The sequence below is a fragment of the Peromyscus maniculatus genome, chromosome 22, assembly GCF_049852395.1.
Source record: "Peromyscus maniculatus bairdii isolate BWxNUB_F1_BW_parent chromosome 22, HU_Pman_BW_mat_3.1, whole genome shotgun sequence".
NCBI classification, from domain to species: Eukaryota; Metazoa; Chordata; class Mammalia; order Rodentia; family Cricetidae; genus Peromyscus; species Peromyscus maniculatus.
The window spans coordinates 32,922,241-32,945,345 of NC_134873.1; the positions used below are offsets into that span (position 1 = coordinate 32,922,241).

Here is a 23,105-nt window from a genome sequence, read left to right on the forward strand (position 1 = left end):
CATCACTAGTGCCCTGTTCTCTTTTGCCTTTTGGGTTATGATGGACTTTTCAGACGTTCGAGCCGCAAGAGAACAGATCAACATAGGAGGCCTTGCTTATCCTCCGCTCCCTCTGCATGAAGCCCCTCCTCGGCCACCTTCTGGGTACAGTCAGCCTGCATCTGTCTGCTCCTCCTCAGCATCCTTCAACGGGCCGTTCCCAAGCGGGGTCGTGTCTCCTCAACCCCATAGCAGCTATTACAGCGGCCTGTCCGGCCCCCAGCACCCCTTCTACAACAGGGTACGTGACGGCACCTTTGCTTTAGAGTGATTCTGCAGGGCACCAGGGGTCTCTGCCGTGGGCTCTGGTACCGGTTCGGAACTGTCACTTGGATTAAAATAGGAAAATGTGAGGCTTCAATGTACAGTTGTATGATTTTTTTAAAAAGCAGAGTCTTGGATTTTAGAATGTTCTAGACTTTTTAAGTGTCTGACTATAAGAATATTGGCTTTTACTTATTTTCTTGATAAGAAAGTAAATACTACGAGTTCAGCAATAGCCACCCTGGATTTTAAAGGGATCTGTTTGTCTTTTTGTTTATAAACAAAGGTTCTTTTGGTATATTTTGTGTAGGAATTTATAAGCATTTATAATAGTGATAAATTCCTAGAGTCATTCATAGTTTTTAGACATATGTGAGATAATAATGGGAGCATACTGCTTGAAGGAGCAAACATTATGGCCAATTAATACTACCATAAGCCGTTTTCATAATTTTATTTCAAGTACTTTCAGTCATATGTAATTCTTTGCTTAATACACAATTTCCTAACTAAAAATTGAAAGCACAGTTACCAGGGGCACTCAAACCTTTGGGTATAGTCAACCAAAGGTGCCTGTTCTCACCTTAACGACCCGAATCATCTAACGACACTAGTGATTTCCTGAGAGAAACGAATCATGGACCAGTATGTTTTGTAGACTCATACTCTTAGACCCCATTGTAAGTGCTAATCCTTCTTTTCTCCCTGGCTAGTCCAAAATGCAGCAGCTAATATTCAGAGAAGACAGCTGATTGCATGACTTTATTCCACAGAGCTGAGAAGAAAGAGTTTGGGATAAATGTGGCAAAGAAGGAATTGCAGGATTTAAATTAAATTTTTATTTTTTTAAATGGCCATATTGGTAATTAGGTTTGGTGGTTGTAGAGCCTTAGAAATGTGATATTCCATTCTTCTGTGTGGACAAGGCAACACAGGAGGAGCCAGTGCATTTAATAGCATTTATGCCATGCTCATCCTCTGTAAAAATGAACTGTGTGGTAGGCGGTATGGAAGACAGATCTGTAGTCACCAGTCTTAAAATCTGTTGTCATTTTACATAAGATGGCTCAATCAATACTAATTCAAGGTGTGAAAATAAGTTTATTTGAAAAAAGAATTATGAAACCATCTAGGTTGCATTTTACATTCATTTGTTTTAAGAGCAATAATACAATATGCTTTTAAAGTAGTTAATTATTTTTAAGACACTAAAATTTCTCTTGTTTGGGGGTTTAGTGTTTCTGTTATTATTTAGGGAGTGTGAGTCGTACCATTAAAAGACAGTCAGTCTCTTGAACTGTCAAGAGTAAAGAGCAGCTATACCGATGCAGTGGAGCCTAGTGAGTCCTCACTTACGTCCATAGAGTCTGCTCTGTGAGACTGGCTGTGAGGAAATTCAGCACTTGAGTCTTGGGTGGGCAGCAGGCTCCTCATCTTGGAGTCCAGAGTGCACTCCTGTGTGCGGAGACGCAGCTGAGCTCCGGGCTGGCCTGGGAAGCACTCCAGGCTGTTCCCACGTGCCCAGGGCCTTTGGGTCTCATATAACTGACTTTTGTTTGTAAGACAGAGTATTCTAGTAACAGTCTAGTCTGCTTTAAAGAAAAATGTGTAAGTTAATATCAAGAAAACGTTCATGTCCACCCTCAAGGTGCAGCACATACCAGATGAACAAGGGTGTGCGTCATTATCTTAACTCTGGTTTGGGTTTCACAGAGTGCGAAGGAGGCTTCTGTTTTATCATTTGCTTTTGATTTTGGAGTTGTGTTGGTTGGTTTCACGTGATAAGTCTCATCACACTTTGATTTCTGTAATTTTCATGCCCTTTTTTGTTACATGTTTTTCCATAGCCGTTCTTTGCCCCATACCTTTACACGCCAAGGTATTACCCTGGCGGTTCCCAACATCTCATCCCACGCTCATCAGTAAAAACGAGTTTGCCCAGAGATCAGAACAATGGCCTAGTAAGTATATAAAAGGGTAACTAAAATATTAATCTCATAAAAGAACATGAATAGCAGTAAAAGCTGTATTTTGTTTTTCTTTCTGGAGTAAGTAAGTACAACTTACTTTATAGTTTCAGAATCAGTATATTACTAATATAAATTGTATGTTTTCATTTCTGGTAAAGATAAATGACTAGCCATCTGAGTGACTAAATGTTGAGTTTTTACAACCAGAGATCTCTGGCTTGTAATGGATTGTTTGCTACCAAAACTTTAAAAACTAGATCTTTTGTATCTGCTAATTTCTAGTATCTTTTAAAAGGACATCTATATGGTATCTCTGTGTGTATATACATTAGCATTATGGTTTAGCAGGAAGAGGATGCAGTAAAGAAAAGTATTTCAGTCTGTGGTAGGGATTAGACAGAATAAGACTAAACATATTATTGAATATAATTGATCCAAAACAAAATACATCTGTGCCAAATATATTAGGGGTTCCTGATGATAAACCTGAAGTAACTCTAAAAAACAAATTCCCTGTTAATCTAATTTTAGTTATGTTTTGAAGTGGTGAAGGGGAATTCCAGTCACCATAGTGTTTGGTGTTATCTGTGTTATTATTTTAGCATCATGTTCCTTCATCTCTGCGTGGCTCATCCTGCTCTGTTCACCCACTCTCCTGTTTATGTTGCTAGGAAGTTATCAAGGAGGATGCTGCTGAGGGGCTTCCTTCACCCACAGACTCCTCGAGGGTAATGGAGTAGTCTCGTGGTGTGGAACACTAGTGTCTGTGGCTTCTGAGCAGTAATGGCCATCTAAACGCGACTGGCAGCCCTGCACTAACTCACTGACGGTGTGACTGGCGTGTAGAGTAGCTGAGTACTAACCGTCACAGCTCACGAGTCTGTCCATTCCAAAGCTAATGTTCCTCCTGCATTTCCCCTTCTCAGTGCTATGGGAGGGGCGTGCATTCGCCAGTAAGGAGGGCTGTTTCCAGGAGTCCTCACGAGTAGTCAGTGGTGGATGAGAATTGTTGTCATCTTGAACTGTTTCTATCAGGCCTGTACGTGGTAGGATTCATGTAGCATAGCTTTGAAAGTATCCCAAATCACCTTTGACGCCAGAGAAAGGTGTGACCTAGATGGTGTAGACCAGCACGGCTCTAGTAACTCACTCTTGCTTCTAGGTGTCTCCACTGGTGACGTCTTCCTGCAATATCACTTCTTCCTTTCTTTATTCACAAAATAAAATTTCCAAACAAATCTAGAGCTGGTTCAGCATCTAAAGAAGTTGTTTAAACCCTTTTCCCCTAAATACATTAAGATACTGATTTCTTTAAAAATTTGAACCAACAAATTGTGAAGGAAAACTAAAATAAGAACTATTCCAGACCTTATACTTAAAAATAAATGCCTGCTGGGAGGTGGTGGCACACACCTTTAATCCTAGCACTCAGGAGGCAGAGCCAGGCGGATCTGTTAGTTCAAGGACAGCCTGGGCTACAGAGCGAGATCCAGGACAGGCACCAAAACCACACAGAGAAACCCTGTCTCGAAAAACCAAAGGGGAAAAAAAAAAGAAAAGAAAAGAAATGCCTGTGATGGGCAGCTATCAAATCCCACTTTAGTCAGTCAGTGTGCAGTTGTGGGGTCCAGCTCATGTTTTATGTTCAGAATATGTTATCTCAGGCAAACCTGGTCTCGCTAATCTAAAACTGTTCTAAAATGTCGTCCGCAGTGAAGAGTGCAGGCTGAAATAGTTCATCCCAAGTTTATCAAGAATGTTTAAGTTAAAACATGCATTTGAATAGGTAATATATCTTTAAACCTTAAGTTTCTTTGAGTTAATCCTATTCAGAGACAAAAAGGGAACCATTCGGTTGTTTTTATTGAGGAGCTGATGATTCTTAAGTCATTAACGTATTAGCTGAAGTGTTTGAGTGACTTCATTTATCCACCATTGACAGACATACTGAGTCACAGCAGTTCCTTTGGGTGCTTAGGGAAGCCATGGCCCATGGAGCCTCACACACTGTATGCAAAGTGACTTTTAATAAGTCAGGGAGCCTTTGCTACAGGGATTCATGTGTGTAATTCAGTTCTAGGGACTAAAATTCCTCAGTGGAGTTCTGGTGGAAATCAGGTACTGTGAAGGATCTCATCGCTTTAGAAATAGAAATGCTGAAACAGCAGCTGTCCCTGGTGCAGAAGTGTAGACAAACTACAGTTGGAATGAAAGGGCCGATAGTCGATTTTTTTCTGGGTCCAGAAAGGAGCGCATTGGACAAGGTTTGGAATGAGGTTTTCTGAGGAAGGGGAATTCTGCAGTTCCTGAGCCATGTTTAGAAACTCAGTAATGAAGGCACCTCACCTAGACCGTGTCCATGCCAGTAAGATAACACGCTTCCTGTACCCTCGGCACTAAGGTAGTTTGTAGTTGGTAGAGTGGCTAACAAATGCTCACCACAGGGTGCTTCTAAGAAATTAACAGCACAACAGTGTGTAAAATGTGTCTTATAGAAGCCTAGGAGAAGCAAGTCAGCCTTTGTTCAAAGCCCTCGAAAGTGGTGGTGGAAACTGAAGAACCTGCCTGTCATAGCCAGTGTTCCGTTTCTGTGATGTGACCGTGGCGACTCTTACAAAGGGAAACGTTTAGTTGGGGTGGCTTACATTTCAGACGGTTAGTCCGTTATCATCGTGGTGGGAAGCATGGCTGTGGTAAGCAGACATGGTGCTGGAGAAGGAGCCGAGAGTGCTACATCTGGATCGGCAGGCAGCAGGGAGGGGGAAGGGGGAGGAGGGGGGGGGAGAGAGAGAGAGACTGGGCCTGGCTTGAGCATTTGAAACCTCAAAGCCCACCCTCAGTGACACACTTCTGCCCACAGGGCCACTCCTCCTAATAGTGCCACTCCCTGGTGACCAGGCATTCACATATATGAGCCAGTGGGAGCCGTTCACAGTCATACCACCACATGGCCGAACACAGTTAGGTGCCATGGGTGCTGGCTGGATCAGCAGCCCGCGGGAGAGTAAGTGACCCCTCTGTGCTCAAGCCTGCCCAGTCCTGTCTGGGACAACACCCTGGTTGTTGGTCATGTCTGTGTGGCCAGCGTCCCCTCCATAGACTTGATGAGGAAGGCCACTCACACGTAAGCCAGGGGCTACACAAACCTTCCAGAACAAACTGTGATATTATTATGGACACAGGACAACACAGAGGAAAAATGAGGCCAAAAAGTTACCCAAGTATGGTCTTTGCAAAATATAGGTGAGCTCATCTGTTTTTACCTCAGGAAATTTCTGATAAACCAAATATTTGTGAAAATAATAAGTTTTCTCATATTAACATTTCAGAGATTATAGTCTACAAAGTCCAGTTAAAGGTTAGCAGGTAAATTATAGATAAATATTTGAGTGTTTCACAAAGTAGGGGCTAGAAATATAACCCCTGTGGTAGTTTTGGCCCCTGTAATTTTATGGCTGAGAAAATAATGCATGCCAGATCTTGTGAAAGTGAAGATAATGTTAGACCTGAGATGTGCTCCCAGAGCATTGGAGCTGGAAAGAACTAGTATGTCCTCATCGAAGGCAGAGAAATCCTTTTTTGTAATTGAAGCTCTAATTAATACTTCATTTCGTAAAAGCAGGGAGAGCAGCCCCTGGGCCGTTCTGGGCCCCCCTTTCCTTCTGAGGCTCCTCTAGGCACAGCTGGTGTCTTGGGGTCTGGTTTAGCCTCCATGGCCCAGGTGAAGTGTGTGGGGCTCACACCAGGTATGTAAGGAGCCAGAATGCACCTAGGCCCTACTTCCTGCCTTGCCCATTCCCACTGAGTATGAACAGGGCTGCAGCCTTTGGTTGATGGATCTGTGCTGCTCTCCTGCCTGGCCTTACACAAGCTGTCCCAGTTCTGTGCTGGACAGTCTGGAGAAGGCAGACCAGTCTCTTTGGTCTGATTTGGGTGTACTAAATACTAGCATATTTAAGTACATTATTATTTACTAAAAATACCCCAGAGCCGTAAAGACTCAGAACTCAAACTACTTCAAGTTAGCTGATTGTTGGCTGTGTGTGTACATCAGCAGCCAGTGTAGATTAGCCCAGGTGTTCTATTTACTGATGTTTCTTGTGTGCAAGAGGCATCGTTTAGAGGAGTTTTGAGGTTGAGAATATGATCATGCGTCTCTTAAGGACAGGAGTGTGACCTGGGAATCACACTTTAGGTAGTCCTATGAACATGGAATGCATTCACACAGACTAAGGCAGCTACGCCATCACTAGATGGAGTATTATTATGGACCGCCAGTAATGTACAGTCTCAAGTTGACAGAAGGGTTGTGTGGTACATGACTAGGTTTGGGAATCTGAAGTTTTTTTGGAAGATTTCACTTGGTGCCTTTATCTTCTTTGAGTGGAGTTCTCACCAAGGTATCTGTTGGCCTCAACACAGATTTGCACTGCATGGCTCCATGTAGATGTGAGTTGCTTTGAGAAAAAAGATTTACATAAATCACAAAACACCCTTACAAACTACATAGTCTAGACATACTGAAAAGTAAGGAAAAATTGGGTTTGTCATTAATGCATAAAATGTATAATAAAAGTATTTAGTACCTCAATATATAAAAATCGATTCTAAATAATTAAAACTTATCCAAGTTTATGAACACAAAGACAGTGCATGGCACACTCATGGTGAGAGAAGTGTAAATACACTTGAGGTGCATTGTGGGTCCTAACTGACTGCTGTGGCCGTCTCCTGCTGCTGTCACGAGAAGCCTGAGTGTTGCAAGAGTCAGCTGGAAATGCTGTGGGAGTGTGGGCGTCTGTCTCTCCAGGGAACTGCACACCAGTGTAGCAGGATACCTTCAGTGTAATACTTGTAGCGTGCAAAATGACCGACTGCTCACAGGGAGGCCTGTGTTCAGAAGCTAGCTGCTAGCAAGAGTTTAGGGAGCCAAAGGCTCTCCCCAGATTGGCGACTCTTCAGGGGTTGGCACACTCACCACACCGCTCAGGAGCCAACTGTAGTGGCGTGGTGAGGCTTCTGTTGCCCTCGTGGAAGGAAGGGCTTCTTAGGGAGGGCCTGTCTTGGGCTAGGTCTCCTGGGTGACATTCTGTTAGTGATCCAGACCTGCTCTAGAGAGCAGCTTACAATTTGCTGCGCCTGGTGAGAACTACATGTCATTGGCAGACATTTTTCCCCAAAGGAAGGAATACCATGGCATTTCTTCTTCCTCCTCCTCCTCCTCTTCCTTACCGTATTAGCATTGTATACTGCTGGCTGATACTGAGTGCGAATTCATTGTCCCATCATATACTTACTGAGCATGTGAAGGCCCTATCTGGTGGGATAGTGCAGAAGATAAAAATGAACGGCATCCTGCCCTCACAGCCAGTGGGTTCCCAGGCCACCAAGGGATTACCAGTGTTTACCTTTCTTGGTCTCTGGGAGATCACTTCTATACATTGTTGAAAAACATAACAGATTTAGTATCAAGTTTAATTGCAAGAAATTTCAGAATTACATAGACAACATTAAAATAATTTCACAATTTCCAGTGTGTTCTTCCTGTTATGTTTAGAGATTGAAGATAGCTGTTGATTTAATAACAGCATTACAAATAAATGTCAGAGCTTTTGCTACGTAGGCTCCAGCTCATGATGTAAAGTGTGAAAAGGGTGATTCCTGTAGGTACTTCATTTCCACCACCGCTGTAGAGCTTGCGAATTGTGTTCAAGGCAACTATGTCCAAACCAAGCTGTCTCTTGTTTGCTCAGGAGAAGAGCTGGATGAAAAAGCCGCAGATGCCGGTAAGGAGTTGGGCACTGTAGGTGTTCTTTAGACTGTGTGTGCCACAGGTGCCCACCACCCTCAGAGACTGTGTGTGCCACAGGTGCCCACCACCCTCAGAGACTGTGTGTGTTAATTTTTTTTCTCTGAATTTCAAGTAAATGGAGTGAAATATTTTTGTGGATGACACTATAGTAATGTTGAAGTCCCAGGTATAGTTAAAAAGTTAAAAAGCAGGGGCCGAAGGGACGAGTCAGTGGTGGAGAGGACTGACTGCTCCTCTGGAGGACCCAGGTTGAGGGCCAGCCGGCACCACACAGCTGTTCACCTCCCATACAGGACTCCAGTCTCAGGGGACTCGCCACCCTCTTCTGGCCTCCATGGGCACTGCATGCATATGATACTCATACACATGAAAACAAATAAAAGTTAAAATATTTCTTAAAGTTAAAAAGCAGACAAACATGTTAGTACTTGTTTATTTTCTTTTTATTTCAAGAGTCTCCTTAAACTGTAGTGTTAAGCGCCATCTGTCATCTTTGACAGAGTTCTTTCTTCAGCCGTGTGAAGAGTAAGCTACATAGTGATCGTAATAACACAGGAGGAGGAAGAGCTAATGAACAGTTTCGGCCTCTCGTTTGGGGTCATCTTACAGTAAACCCTCATTTCACTGCGCTTGTCTGGTCCCTGTGCACATCCCTATGGAGAGGTGGACATATAGTCACCTTCTCGAAGCTTATTTGTAGTAAGTCTGATGATAAAAAGAAGAGGTCCCCCGTGGACTCCAGATACTGACTGGTTCAGAGACAGGTGTCTGCGGTGAGGCCGGCAGGGCCTCCTCCTGGTCACCAAAACGGCACGGCCAGTCGGCTTTGTTGACGTTTGTCAGTCATCTGAGTTATCTGAGTTCATAAGAATAATTAGCAACAGTGTTTGCTTTCTTTGAAATCGAGTTCCTAGAATTATACAGTATACCAAAGAATGGGCTTTTTTCCCCTTTTTACATGTCTGATTTGTTGAGCTATAAGTTTCAAGACATTTCTTTCTTTCTTTCTTTTCTTTTTTCTTTCTTTTTTTTTTTTTTTTTGGTTTTTCGAGACAGGGTTTCTCTGCATAGCTTTGTGCCTTTCCTGGAGCTCACTTGGTAGCCCAGGCTGGCCTCGAACTCACAGAGATCCGCCTGGCTCAGCCTCCCGAGTGCTGGGATTAAAGGCGTGTGCCACCACTGCCCGGCGGAAGACATTTCTTTTGAACAAGCAATTGAGGCTTCTGTTAGGATCAACATAGTCACTGAAGCAACACTTATATTTAATGCTATATTTCTGAATAATAACTGTCCTTCAAGGTAGTCTAAATAATTAAGCCTTATAAATGTTTTGACAATTTTAAGTTTATATATTGGAAGAATATTGGCTTTTCATGGAAAAATGTGATTTACCTAGTTTTCTTGTTGAATGTGTGATGCATGATTTATTCTTTTAATGGAAAAAAATAAGTTTTAAGAGTGCAATTTAAAATTTTCTAAGTATCTACTAATGAAGTAAAACTGTTTTTTTTTTTATATGTTTCTTGCTCAGTGTTGCTGATAAAAAGTTTGTTCAGAGTTGAGGGGAATAAGAGGCTTGGCAAGGGCTCTGTTTGTGTGTGATACATGTGCTTTGATGATTTATTTCACATTCATGGCCTTCACTCTGTTTTATTCCTTCCTTAAAGCCGTGTGACTCTGGGTTTAACAAACAAAGACAGGTACAGAAACTCCTGGTGAAATCTCACTCCTTTCGTAGACTGGTAGATGGTCATCAGCTGCGTCGTGCTGGGCTGTTGAGAGATCTGTGCTCCTTCTGTGTCTTGGGTTCCTGTCTGTAGCTGCTTTCAGCCTCTGCATGGCAGGCATTGCTGACTAATCCGTTTCCAGCTTATCTAATCAATGGACTGAAGCTGTGATAGTTCAGAGTGCACTGGAAATCTGCTGACACCAGAAAGCAAGGCCACCACCTCAAGTCACTGGGGTTTTCAGAGCTTTGCTTTGAACTGGAGAAATTCTGATTTAAACACATTTTCAAGCTTCTAATAGTTTAAACAAGCTAATGTGTGCTGCACTGAGTTTTCCAAGTAAGAAAGATGATAAATAAATTTCGATTTAGAAAACCAGTCTACCAAATTGATGTGTTCTGATTACACAGGTGGATTTCCGATGAGAATGCACCATCAGTGTTGAACCAGCATTTGGACTCGTCCTTTCCTCTCAGGCTTAGTGTCCAGTAAGAATTTAGCAACTGGGGCTGGAGAGATGGCTCAGCCGTTAAAGGCTAGGTTCACAACCAAAACTATAAGAATTTAGCAACTTAATAAATTTCTCATATTCCTCTTTTATGATATTTCCATTCAAAATTTATTATTTTGGTTATAAAAGTCATTTGATTTAAAAGTAATTTCACTATACATTATTACTTTAGAAAAGACTTGGAAAGTGATTAACGTTTCTCCTTCATTCAAAGAAACTATTTCAACACATAGGGTTTTCAAATTAATAACTTATCATTTGATAAAGACCAACTTAGAAACAGGAGTTAGACGTGATCTTAACTCCTCCATTGAGGTGGCCTCTGCTAGGTGTCAATACTTTATAGCTTTCTTTTTCCTAACTAGTAAACTTTGCCGTGTCCTGTTCAACTTGCTTGGCTTTTGTCCATTAATTGATGACCATCGATAGAGTTGATAACATAGCTACTGTAGCAATGGTGGTTGCCTGGTGGGGATTTTCTGTTTCTCTCTACCACGTTTATTAATTGGAATTCTATGAGGAAAAGTATCTCTTCCTCTTAATTCACTTATTGAAGTACTAAGCTTTAAGGCTGGGAGTGGTGGCGCATACCTTTAGTCCCAGCACTTGGGTGGCAGAGGCCAGTGGTCTCTGTGAGTTCAAGGCCAGCCTGGTGTACATAGTTCCAGGACAGCCAGGGCTACATAGAGAGATCTTGTCTCAAAACAAAAACAAAAACCAGATTTAGTCTTATCAGTATGAATTTATGGTTTTTTTCCTGTGAATTATAATCTATCATAATGTATATTTTATCGATCAAATTCTACTTTTGTGATTTTTTTTAGACAAAAAAGAAAGTAAACCAATATCAATATATTGAGAGCAAGGACACAAGTTAAAGGGGTGGATAACATCTAAAGATTAGTTATTCGCCAGTAAAAGAAAGTGAAAAGATGAACGAGCCTTAGACAACACACCGAGTGGAAGGAGACAGAATGGGTCCCATTTGTATAAAGTGTCTAAACAGACGCTTCAAACCCAGAGGTGGAAACCAGCTGGTTGGTGGTCAGGGGCTAAGGTGTGTTGAAGGGGGTGACTGCTAATGGAACAGGAGTTTCTTTTGAAGGTGATAGCTCACAAACTGTGTAAACAAAGGTAGCCATCAGATTGTACATTTAATGTGGGAGTTCCATGGCATGTGAAGAGGAAGCCAGCATGGTACTGAACATTCACCTAGTAGATAGTGCATAGTGAACACTGAACACGGCCTGACTTACTAGGCAAAGAAGAGAGCTGTGTGCAGAGATAGGAAAATCGAAGTATGAAAAAACTCGTCTGTTGCTGTTAATATTTTAAAAGTAGTGCAACTCTGGACCATGTAAGACATGGTACATTTTATAGTTAAATAAAAGCGAACTATATTGATGCAGTTTGTTCCGGGTCATCTGTTTCTAAGTTTTGATGTACCTATGCTGCTTTTGTGAGCTAGCTAGAGTCCCTGACTCATGAAGTCGCTGCTCCTGCTGTCTGAGTAACACAGTTCCATCTGCCATACACATGCATGTGCACACATGCACGCACGCATGCATGCACGCACTCGCACACAGTGTATGGTCATGCATTTCTCAGGTAGTACAACTATTATGTTTTCACATTACAAATAAGGTTTACCTGTACCTAACAGGCATTTTTAGACTATAGGACAGTCTACTGCTTCTTGGCACGGGTAAGAGTCAGTAGAACATATTTGACACATTTATATACCTTCCCCCTGGCTGTCCCGGAACTTGCTACATAGGTCAGGCTGGCTTTGAACTTAGGGAGATCTGTCTGCCTCTGCTTCCTGAGAGCGGGGATTAAAGGTGTGTGTCACCACTGCCAGCCAAACTTATATTCTTTAAGGAGAAGGTTATGTTGAAGGGCAAACAGGGCAGACTAGAACGCCACTGTCTCTACTGCATTTCCTCTATCATTGTGGCTGTAGCTTCCAGAACCTTTTTAGAAATAGTCGGAGCAGAGAAAACAGTACATTTATATAAAATCTGACCAGCTGCACTTTGGTCTGAGCCTACTCCTCCCTAGATACTCCTTCTGGAAGCCCGACCACTAAGGCAGTGAGTGCATAGAGTGTTTTTAAGGTTACTTAATTGTTTGATACAGGCACTGGGAAATTATTCTTAGATGTGTCTTTTGTATTCTATAAGTGTCTGTAATTTTCTTCTTTTTTTCTTAAGTTCTCTCCCTCTTGTTGAAGGCAGTTCTCTCTCTTCTTAATCATTTGAAGACTTGATGGAGGCCTGGTATACAGGACGACCATCTTAGAAAAGTGTTTTGGGTCAGGCTGTCTCCTGTAATAAATGCTACTCATTACACGTCACATTAGCTGAGTCTATTTATTAAGGGCATTTTCTTAAATCTTATGTGCATTGGCTGTGTTTTCTTTATTTCAGCAATAACGTAATGAACTTTTCTGTCACGTGACCTCATACACTCCATATTAATGCTACTCACACGTGTGTTCCCTTTGGCTCACCTAGGGACCAGCCTCCACTGCATGTACAGCACTGTTACTGAGCTCCATGACCGTGGATGTCGTTTCTGAGAAACTGAGACAAATCGAAGGCCTGGACCAGAGCATGCTGCCTCAGTACTGCGCAACAATCAAAAAGGTGACGTGTGTGTCTGCATCTTACCTAGAGAGCAGACTGAGAGAGTGGACGGCAGGCCAGGTGCCGGGCAGCATGGCTTTACCCCAGCCCCGCAATGCACACCTCCGAGTGAGATGGGGATCCTACAATTGCTCGTTTTCCTAGCTTTCTAAGTAGATTAAAGAAAGAGAGCCGAGGGCAGTGCTCCTCCTTCACACGTGGTCTACTGTGAGTGAAAATAAAACGACACGTTATAAAATACAAGAGCTCCTTCACCGCGGAGCAGAGAACATGGTGAGGCTACTTGGCACTCCCACTACCTTCCACGCACAGGCTGCATCTCTAATGGAAAGCTCTGGAAAGTTTCTGAGCAGGGGATGAGGCTAAGTCCGATATCAGAGCCTGTCGCATGTTGAACTTTGTGCTGGATGCTCAGTGAGCACAGTCCAAATGACTATCCCTCCCTGAGTGGGAGTCGCTACACTCGGAAGCAGTGTTAGTGCCCCGCATCCTGGGAAGGATACCTGGCCTGCAGTGTGTGTTGGTGTGACCTCATAGTGATGGCAGAGTACAGTTCATTTCCTACAAAAGGTCATTTTTGTGTCCTGTAAGATTTTTGATTGTGTTGTGTTTGAAGAACCACATGGGGTTGGGCTTGCAAGGCTGTGCATTCATGAAGGATTTTCCTCCACGTCTTATAGCTCCAGAGTCACCCTGAAGCTGAACAGTTATGCCTGGAGGTTCAGGGAAGACATTGCCTATACAAGACAGCGAGCCTCTGCTGCTAATGCCCTTTAAAGAATTGCATGCATTTCTATATACCATGTAACGAATCATAGCCTGCATGTGGTCAGAAAGAGTTCGGCACATGTCCATCTTCTTACAGAGCTAATCCATGCCTGTCCCTGTCCGTTTGAGTCAGTACCTCCTTCCCAGGCACAAACCCTGCTGCAGGCACGTGGTTAGTTTCAGGGAAGTCTGCTCTCGGTCTGCCATGGACAGGCTCTGTATGCTTATTCCTTTGGAATTAACCTAGAAATGGAGCATTTTACCAAGCCTTAATGTAAATACTACCTCATTTTACCAGTTAGTAGTCAGGCTTTTTTTTTTTCTTTATGAAATCAGAAGACCATCCTCAAAATATGCTAGTGTTTCTCATTTAAATGCAGCTTGAATGACAGGGTCCTACAAAATTGAACGCCTATTTTATCCTAAGTCTAGTAGACTGGGAAGTTAGTATCTGGACATTCTTTATCCATTGCAAGTGGTGAGTCGGCTCATTAGACACACAACCTTCATTTAGGCTTGTGGGCAACTGACACACTCACAAGATAGAAATCCTTTTCCCTCCCAGCTTCCACCCATGTTCATAGTCATAGTTTCTCAGATTTGAAAAGCAAAATTAATGGTTTTGTTGCTACCCAGGACAGAGCAGGTGGAAACATGTGAGAGGCTGGTTGGTCCTGAAGTGTGCTTTGTTTCACTGAAATGCTTGACACTAAGAAAAGGTCCGGTGGTCTGTGTGGCTGAGGAGCAGCTCACTGTACTGCGTGGAGAGGGACCGCTGCTCTGAGTGCAGCCTCTCCGCAGCCGACTGGAAATCAGCAGGAACGCAGAACACCTGAACATCTTGTTTCTGTTTTCACTCAGGCAAACATAAATGGCCGGGTATTGGCTCAGTGCAGTGTTGACGAGCTGAAGAAAGAGATGAATATGAACTTCGGAGACTGGCATCTTTTCAGAAGCATGGTGAGGTTTTACAGCAGTTATCACACGTGACATTTTACTATACTGTGTAAAGTTGTCTGCAACACTGAACAGACCCAGAACTAAGAAGTACTGGTCCAAACTGATTATTTGCATTGTGTATGTGTAACTTTTTTCTTTTTCAGTTTTACACTTGTATTCCACCCAGTGTTATGGGGACTAGTCATAGCAGCATGTGGGATCTTGTCCTTTCTGAAGAAGCAGCAGTGATTCACCAGTTTTCCATGCTTTCTCCTTGACCAGTTCCAGGCGGGGCGCTCTGAGCCCTGCAGGTCTCAGCCTTCACTGTCTGCCCTTGTCTATTGCTCTGTATTAGCAGCAGTGCACGTGAGCCCCTTTAGAACGAGCCCTACCTTCAGGGTAAGGTCACCCTTGGTGCTCCTCAGGGTCCATGTTGTCCCTCAGCTACTTCCAGCTGAGGTCTGATCACCCTGACTTGTGTTGACGAATTTTGTCAAATTGGCTTACCCAGAATCCCTTGCAAACTAACCTTCCCCATCTCACACTCACTGGCTCTGTGCACCCACTCGTGGCTGGCTTTGGAGCAGAGTATTTCTAGACTGAGGTCAGCGACCTGTTGTGGTAGATCTTGTTGCTTTCTACTCCAGCTCTGGTTTTTTTTTGATGCACTCCAGTTGAATTTTGTGTTTTCTTAAGTTTTAAAATTTGTAAACTAAAATGCTGAGGCTTCTTTGAACATTACTAATAGGATTGAGGTAAGGTTTGGAAGAAAGGACGTCATAGTGGGTGTGTGCTCTCTTGACCCTGTTGTGAGAACTTGGCCATGCTTTTCTTCAGCTCTCCGAAGCCTCTCTAATGCGGTTTGACAGTGCAGATGACATTCCTCTTTTGTTCAGGTCTTGGAAATGAGAAATGTGGAAAACCAGGTGGTCCCTGAAGACCCTCGTTTTCTCAATGAAAATTCCAGCGCCCCGGTCCCTCACGGGGAATCTGCTCGCCGTGCTTCTCACAGTGAACTGCCTCACACAGAGCTCTCCAGCCAGACTCCCTACACCCTGAACTTCAGCTTTGAAGAGCTGAACACACTGGGCCTAGAGGAGGGAGCCCCACGGCACAGTAACCTGAGTTGGCAGGTATTTATTTTATGTCATTTTTCATGTGCTTGGAGAGTAAATGCAAATATGCTGGGACATTGAAATGCTCGTTCAGAGAGTCCTGATTGAGAACCCAGCTGGCAAGAGGAAGGGCCATCTCCTGAAGGACCTGGGTTTACTCACTGGAGGGGAAGAACTGGTAGAGCACAGGGGAAGTGAGGTCATTCAGAAATTGACAAAAATGGTGGTAACTCAGTCACAGACAACGGTGGCAGGGGAGTGGATGGGGACTTTAATCCAGCCCGCAGGAGGAAGAGGCAGGGGGATCTCGGTGAGTTTGAGGCCAGCCTAGTCTACATAGGTGAGACTGGGGCGGGCTGTATTAGGGTGGCTGCAAATCTGCTTTTCCTTCGGTATTCTCCTGTGAGATTCAGTGTGGGAAACTAGCATCTGACTACCCGCTGAAGCCTTGGGTCTGGTTTCCCTTTGCACACAGGAACACTACATACCACACTTGGGGGGGACCAGCCCCCCACTTATTTACCCAGGGACTCTAGAGGAACGAGGGATAAGAGACTTAGTTAGAAATAGAGGGGAGAGAAACAGAAAACACAGGACAGACTCGGGAGAGCCTGGATCCTTAGCCACCGGCCCGCCCTGAACTTTATCCCAAAGGTCTGTTGATAACAATGCCAAGGGGTGGAGCAAAAGGCCTCCCCCTTGCTAGTTACAAAACACCTGCACTCAGGCCCGTGGCTCAATCATCCTCTGCATGCAGACCTGCTGGGTAAAGCCAAGAGGACCCTGAAAATGGGCTCCCACAACACTCAGGTTGCTCAGGCTGGGCTCCAGCCCCTGGGCTCCAGCGATTCTCCTGCCTCAGCATCTTGAGTGCTGGAACCACAGGCCTGCACCACCGTGTGGTTCCACACACATGTTCTCTGTGGGTAGTTCTTAGACAGGTGCAGGCATCAGCAGCAGGAGTACCCGTGAGTCATGTGCGAAGGATGAGGAGGAATAAGAAGAAAATAAACCAGCCCGGGGCACAGTGGGAGAGCGAAGCCAGGAGTGCGCGGGAAGCTGTACAGAGCAGTGCTGGCAGGGCCCCCGTGAGCGCTTCCTGTGGTAGTGACAGCGTCTTTAGTTGTTCTCCATACAGTCCACAGTAGGTGGAGAAGCTGAGGGTTCTTACTGTGTTATTATCGAATACTGACTAATACAGTTACTTTGCAATGAGCCAAGTTCACCCTTGGTCCCTGGGTCTCTCTTCTGACAGAAGCACTTCCTGTCCTTCCCAGCTTTCGGAGGAGCTGCCCTTCTGGCCCCCCCACTGTTGAGGCGCCTCGGCCTGTGTCCCCCCCACCCCCATTAGCACAGTAGTTCCACACCTCCTTGTTCTTAGCCTTTGTTCTCTTAGAAGTTCAGGACCTGGGGCTGGCCACATGGCTAGCAGGTAAAGATGCTTGCCTCATCCTGATGACCTGAGTTGGACCCCTGGGACCCATGTGATGGAAGAAGGACCCACCTTCTCACCTCCTCTCACCTCCACACACATCCCCAGAGCTGTACACACACACACACACACACACACACACACACACACACACACATACACATACACACACACAGAGTAATAAATATTATCAGTACCTAGAAAATTTTTGCATATATAAATTACTATAAATAGTTAAATAGAAACTGAAAATGTTTCTAAATACTTTTAAGTAATTACAGGTTACCATAAATAACACTTCCACAAAAAAATACTGTTCTTTCTTTCCTTCCTTCCTTCCTTCCTTCCTTCCTTCCTTCCTTCCTTCCTTCCTTCCTTCCTTCCTTCCTTCCTTCCTTCCCCAAGACAGGGTTTCTCTGTGTAGCTTTTTTTGGAGCCTGTCCTGGATCTCGCTCTGTAGCCCAGGCTGGCCTGGAACTCACAGAGATCTACCTGGCTCTGCCTCCCGAGTGCTGGGATTAAAGGTGTGCACCACCACTGCCTGGCTTTTTCTGTTTTCTTTTTCAAACAAAAGTCCAGCGAGAATGGGAATGTTTTGCACATATCTTTAATGCCTGGCTTCATAGAAGATGACTGGGCCCCAGGTACTACTGCCTCCCATCTCCTGGGACAACACACACACATGTAGCTCTGGAACTCCACTGGGCACTCCTGTGGGAATGAAGGAGAAAAGACACAGAGCACCATCGTGTCCTGTGGAATGCAGTTCAGAACCCGTGGGTCCCCTGCACAGGGGCGCACGCAGCACTTGAGAACAGTTGCCTTAGTGGGTAGAGGGAGGCACCATTCCTCCAGTCCGGTGGCATCCTGTGGGGCTACCTCCTTCCAAAGGAAAGGCGGTTTGTTTCTATGTCTTTGTTCTGGCCCTTCCTGTAGTCCATTCCCAAGCTCCCCCATGCTGTCTCCTCCATTCCCTGCTTCTTTTTCCTAATCTGTACTTTTAATTGCTCATTTATTAGCTTTCCTTGGATCTAAAACAGCTGGGACCTTGAAGCTCAGTATTAGAAACTAAACTTAAAAGTATCCCACTCTGCCTTTCCTGCCCAGCTAGCCACAGCTTCCGCCTCTGCTCACCACAGACCTTGTTATCACCTTGGTTGTTCCATTTTAAGAACATTTTTCCCTCTGAGTTAGACTTGACAGGAACTTCCTGTCATATATCTGAGATGATTTCTTTTATCAGACCTTGAAGAGTTGAGCATTTTGTTTTTGAGATCTTCTTTATTTCTTCTTTATCTCTTCTTTTTTTTTTTTTTTTTTGAGACAGGGTTTCTCTGTGTAGCTTTGCGCCTTTCCTGGAGCTCACTTGGTAGCCCGGGCTGGCCTCGAACTCACAGAGATCCGCCTGGCTCTGCCTCCCGAGTGCTGGGATTAAAGGCGTGCGCCACCATCGCCCGGCCTTTATCTCTTCTAAGAGGAATTCTTTCTCAGTGGAGGTGCTTTTACCTTAAATAAAATAAAAACTTGAAATTACTAAAAGCAGTTGTTCAGATGACTTATACAACCTGAAATAGTTCTTTTAAGTATAAACAGTAAATTAATGTTGCTAAAATTTATAAGCTAATAACAGAATTATTCAGAAATGCATATCTTTGGTTAAACTGTTAGGTCGAATTTTTCTAAGACCCTGGTATTTTGACAACTTTTTAATTATTAGTGTGCATTTGTGTTTCCTAAGCTGATGTTTATTATGTCTTTTCCCCTTCTTATTTGAATTTTTAAATTTTTTTTTCTGTCTTCACAGTCACAAACTCGCAGAACCCCAAGTCTCTCGAGTCTCAATTCCCAGGATTCCAGTATTGAAATTTCAAAGCTTACTGATAAGGTGCAGGCCGAATATAGAGATGCCTATAGAGAGTACATTGCTCAGATGTCCCAGTTAGAAGGGGGCACAGGGTCGTCAACAATAAGTGGCAGATCTTCTCCACACAGCACATACTACATAGGTCAGAGTTCTTCAGGGGGCTCCATCCATTCTACTCTAGAGCAGGAGAGGGGGAAGGAGGGTGAGCTGAAGCAGGAGGATGGGCGGAAGTCATTCCTAATGAAGAGGGGGGATGTCATAGATTACTCCTCCTCAGGGGTGTCCACTAGTGATGCCTCACCCCTGGACCCCATTACTGAAGAAGATGAAAAATCCGACCAGTCAGGTAGTAAGTTGCTCCCAGGCAAGAAACCCTCAGAACGGCCCAGTCTCTTCCAGACAGACCTGAAGCTTAAGGGAGGTGGTCTGCGCTACCAGAAACTGCCCAGCGATGAAGATGAATCTGGTCCAGAAGAGTCAGACAATACCCCACTGCTCAAAGATGACAAGGATAAAAAAGCTGAAGGCAAAGCAGAGAGAGTGTCCAAGTCTCCAGAACACAGTGCTGAGCCAATCCGAACATTCATTAAAGCAAAAGAGTATTTGTCGGATGCCCTCCTAGACAAAAAAGATTCCTCCGATTCGGGAGTGAGATCCAACGAGAGCTCTCCCAACCACTCTCTTCACAACGAAACGGCAGACGACCCCCAGCTGGAAAAGGCAAATCTCATAGAGCTTGAAGACGATGGCCACAGTGGGAAGCGTGGGATGCCACACAGTCTGAGTGGCCTGCAAGATCCAATTATAGCTCGGATGTCTATTTGCTCGGAAGACAAGAAAAGCCCTTCTGAGTGCAGCCTGATTGCCAGCAGCCCTGAAGAGAGCTGGCCCGCGTGCCAGAAGGCCTATAATCTGAACCGAACACCCAGTACCGTGACCCTCAACAACAACACTGCGCCTGCTAACAGAGCCAACCAAAACTTTGATGAGAGGGAGGGAGGCAGGGAGACTTCTCAGGTCATTCTGAGGCCTGGGCCCAGTCCCAACCCAACTGCTGTTCAGAATGAAAATCTGAAGAGCATGTCGCACAAGCGAAGCCAGCGTTCCAGTTACACAAGGCTCTCGAAAGATGCGTCTGAGCTGCATGCAGCCTCCTCGGATAGCACGGGCTTTGGAGAAGAGAGAGAAAGCATTCTCTAAGGAAAAGAGAAGTGAAGTAGCGTTGTCCTACCCTAAGGACTGTCATGAACTTTAAACTGGTCCGTCACCATTCTCCATCATGTCCATGCATCACAGATAACTGATAGGTGGTCAGGCACCTGGGGAAGCATACGCCCTCTGTACAGCAGAGGGAAGCCTGAGACAGGATGGCCACCAGTCATCTCCATTATCGCCTGCATCATGGGCAGTTTAAAGTCTCACCATCACCATGATGCCCTTCCCTGGCACACAACTGCACAGATTGAGGAGAAACAGGCTGAATATAAAAATAGGTCAGAAGTGTATTTAAAGCTGAAAGGCTTAAATCACAAGGAAAAAAACCTAGAGATCTCCTTTATAAAATATTCATGAAACATTTGAGGGAAGCTACAGTGCTAGATGAAGCAGAAACCAATTTTACTGTTAGAGTTTAATCTTGGTACAGATTTAGAGGTTTTTAGAGTAGAGACCAGAGACTAAAAGTGAATGCCTAGCAAGCGGATAGCCAGGGTACTATATAAGACTCACTGCTTTTTAAAGAGCTCTTAGAATTTAAGTAGAAAATACATACTGAAGAGGCTGATAAAAGCTGATAAGAAAGTGAGTCAGCAGAACCCAAAGCAGTGGGCCTGGGCCGTGGTGAGTGGTTAGCAGAGGGGCTGGAGGAGAGCAGTGTATTCCTGGGGTGCTCTCCAGACCAGGCCTCTGCCTCTGACACCTATGCCCTCAAAACCATCCTGGGCTGCTCTGCAACTCCTAAATGATGCATCTAACCTAGCTTAGCTCTGGCTAGGAGAAAAATACAGTTTTTTCCCAATGGTTCTGGTGATTAAACGCAGGACCTCACCAATGCTAGGTGAAGTATGGCTGAGCTACATCCCAGCCCTGAACTTGAGTCCTTTCCCCGGAGAATGACTGTGTCAGGAAATCGTTACTTTAGAAGAGTTAGTGACAATGACCCTAGACCAGCTACAAGCAAATATGTGATTACGTCACTGCCGTCTGTAACACAGCAGTTTGTTTCATGTAGCTGTTCCTAAATGAGCATTTTAATTCTGGGGGAAATTATTTAAACTGCGGGGTGGTTTTAAAAAGGAGCTTAGAAGCCTACAACATAGCAAGAACCCAGAGCCAGAGCCGGTGTGACCCTGATGCTGCACTCCGCATTATTCTCGGCCAGGCCAGAATGATCACAGACATAGAAGTATCATGTAGGCTAGAAGTGTGCCTGTCATCATCATGTATCCAAACTGTGTGTCATTTGAGCAGAGCTTGTTTATGTAGTCAGTCCTAGCAGTATGTCCTGAGCCACAGGTGAGGCTTGTGGACGGTGAGGTCGCAGGCTTGGTGTTTGTTGAGATGTCATCACTGACGGGTCCTGTGGTGTTGACTTGACACTGTGCTGGTAGCTGCCCCGTGCTTCGGTGCCTGGCTGTTGGAGTGTCTGTCATTGAGCATTTCCAGGAAGTGCATATGTTGCATGCTCTTTAACAGGTATTTTAAGCATTAAAAACAGCACGATGTTACTGACATTATGCATTTGACTACTTAGAGTGTTTATTAGTTTGCAATATCATGTAATTGGTACTTCAGAAGTAGTTTGGTTTCTTTCCAAGTGAGTGGCTATAGCTCCCAGTCCCGGGAGGCCTTGATTCACACTGTCTGTGAAATCATTCCTGAGTGCCAAGTGCACACGTAGACTAGGAGCAATAAAGATGTGCATGCCATCCTGACTCATGGAGTTTTATTCACTGTAGCAATGACAATTCACATTCTGATTAAAAATTAAAACATGGTCTGTGTGTCTGTTTTGTCCTCTGACTGGAGTTTGGAGATTTACAAGTCGTGAAGTTGACAGAATGGTCCAGACAGCCCTGTTGTCCTCCTGAGGGAGGTCGGCTCTGAAGTCCCAGTACCTAACCAGTGCTTTCTTGAAGCCTTGGCACCCCAGAGCACATGGCACCGTAGCTGGGTAGTCCATTTCTGTAGCTGGAGGCAGACGATCCAGATCCCTGCAGAACATCAGTTTATTACGTGAACATTCTGGACAACATCCTTTCTCTACTGGCACAGAAATTGACGGGCCAGATGGGTCCTGAGTCACTGTTACCCCTCTGAGTCTGCATGTCAGTGTGTGTCTGTGTCTATTTATAATACATAGCTTAGTCTGATTCACACACAGGCGAAACTCTGCATTGAGCTGGATGAAATAATAGAACAAGGAGCCTCGAACCCTGCCCATCCCTTAGATTCTGTTACTCGGTCTTAGGTGGTATGAGCCTCGTTAGCTCCACCTTCAGCCACAGAGAGTGTGCTCATGTAGCATCCTAACACTCACCGTGGCCTCTGGAGATGTGCTTCTGAGAGTATCTGTCATCCTGGCTGTCCTACTCACTCTGTAGACCAGGCTGGCCTCGAACTCGGAGCTCCATCTGCCTCTGCCTCCCGAGTGCTGGGATTAAAGGCCTGTGCCACCATGCCAGGCACTACTGGTATTTTCCATTTGAGTCAGCTTCCCCAGGGCCGGATGGTTAAGGATCAGGAATCCTACACCGTGAACTTTAAACTTTGCTGAGCATGGTGAACCCTGCCTATCATCTCGGTGCTCAGGAGACAGAAGCAGGAGAGTTCAAGGCCAGCCTCAACCACGTAGAGACCAGCCTGGGCTATATGAGACCCTGTCTCAGGAAACTAGCTATACCACCAAAGCGTTGTTTTCACTAATAAGAGAACTTGTTTTCCTGTGTTACTTCATATGGTTTTAAATATAGTCAGAATAATTGTAGTTGCCTAACCAAGTAATTTTAGAGTTGTAT

General features: G+C 44.6%; 1 protein-coding gene across 21 annotated transcripts in view; it reads left to right on the plus strand.

Moving 5' to 3' along the window:
* Kidins220 (kinase D interacting substrate 220) overlaps window positions 1-23,105 on the plus strand; it is a 92,889-nt gene that overhangs the window by 66,525 nt on the left and 3,259 nt on the right. For 3 of the 21 annotated variants that reach the window (XM_076558701.1, XM_076558702.1, XM_076558703.1), the window contains exons 24-28: window positions 54-280; window positions 12,840-12,971; window positions 14,601-14,699; window positions 15,575-15,811; window positions 19,030-19,110. In XM_076558701.1, coding sequence (XP_076414816.1) covers window positions 54-280; window positions 12,840-12,971; window positions 14,601-14,699; window positions 15,575-15,811; window positions 19,030-19,110 — 776 coding nt within the window. Of the gene's footprint in view, window positions 1-53; window positions 281-2,150; window positions 2,265-2,944; window positions 3,002-8,026; window positions 8,060-9,752; window positions 9,786-12,839; window positions 12,972-14,600; window positions 14,700-15,574; window positions 15,812-19,029; window positions 22,086-23,105 lie in introns of those variants that run through there. The other 18 variants (XM_042266992.2, XM_042266991.2, XM_042266994.2 and 15 more) reach the window with 12 other exon arrangements.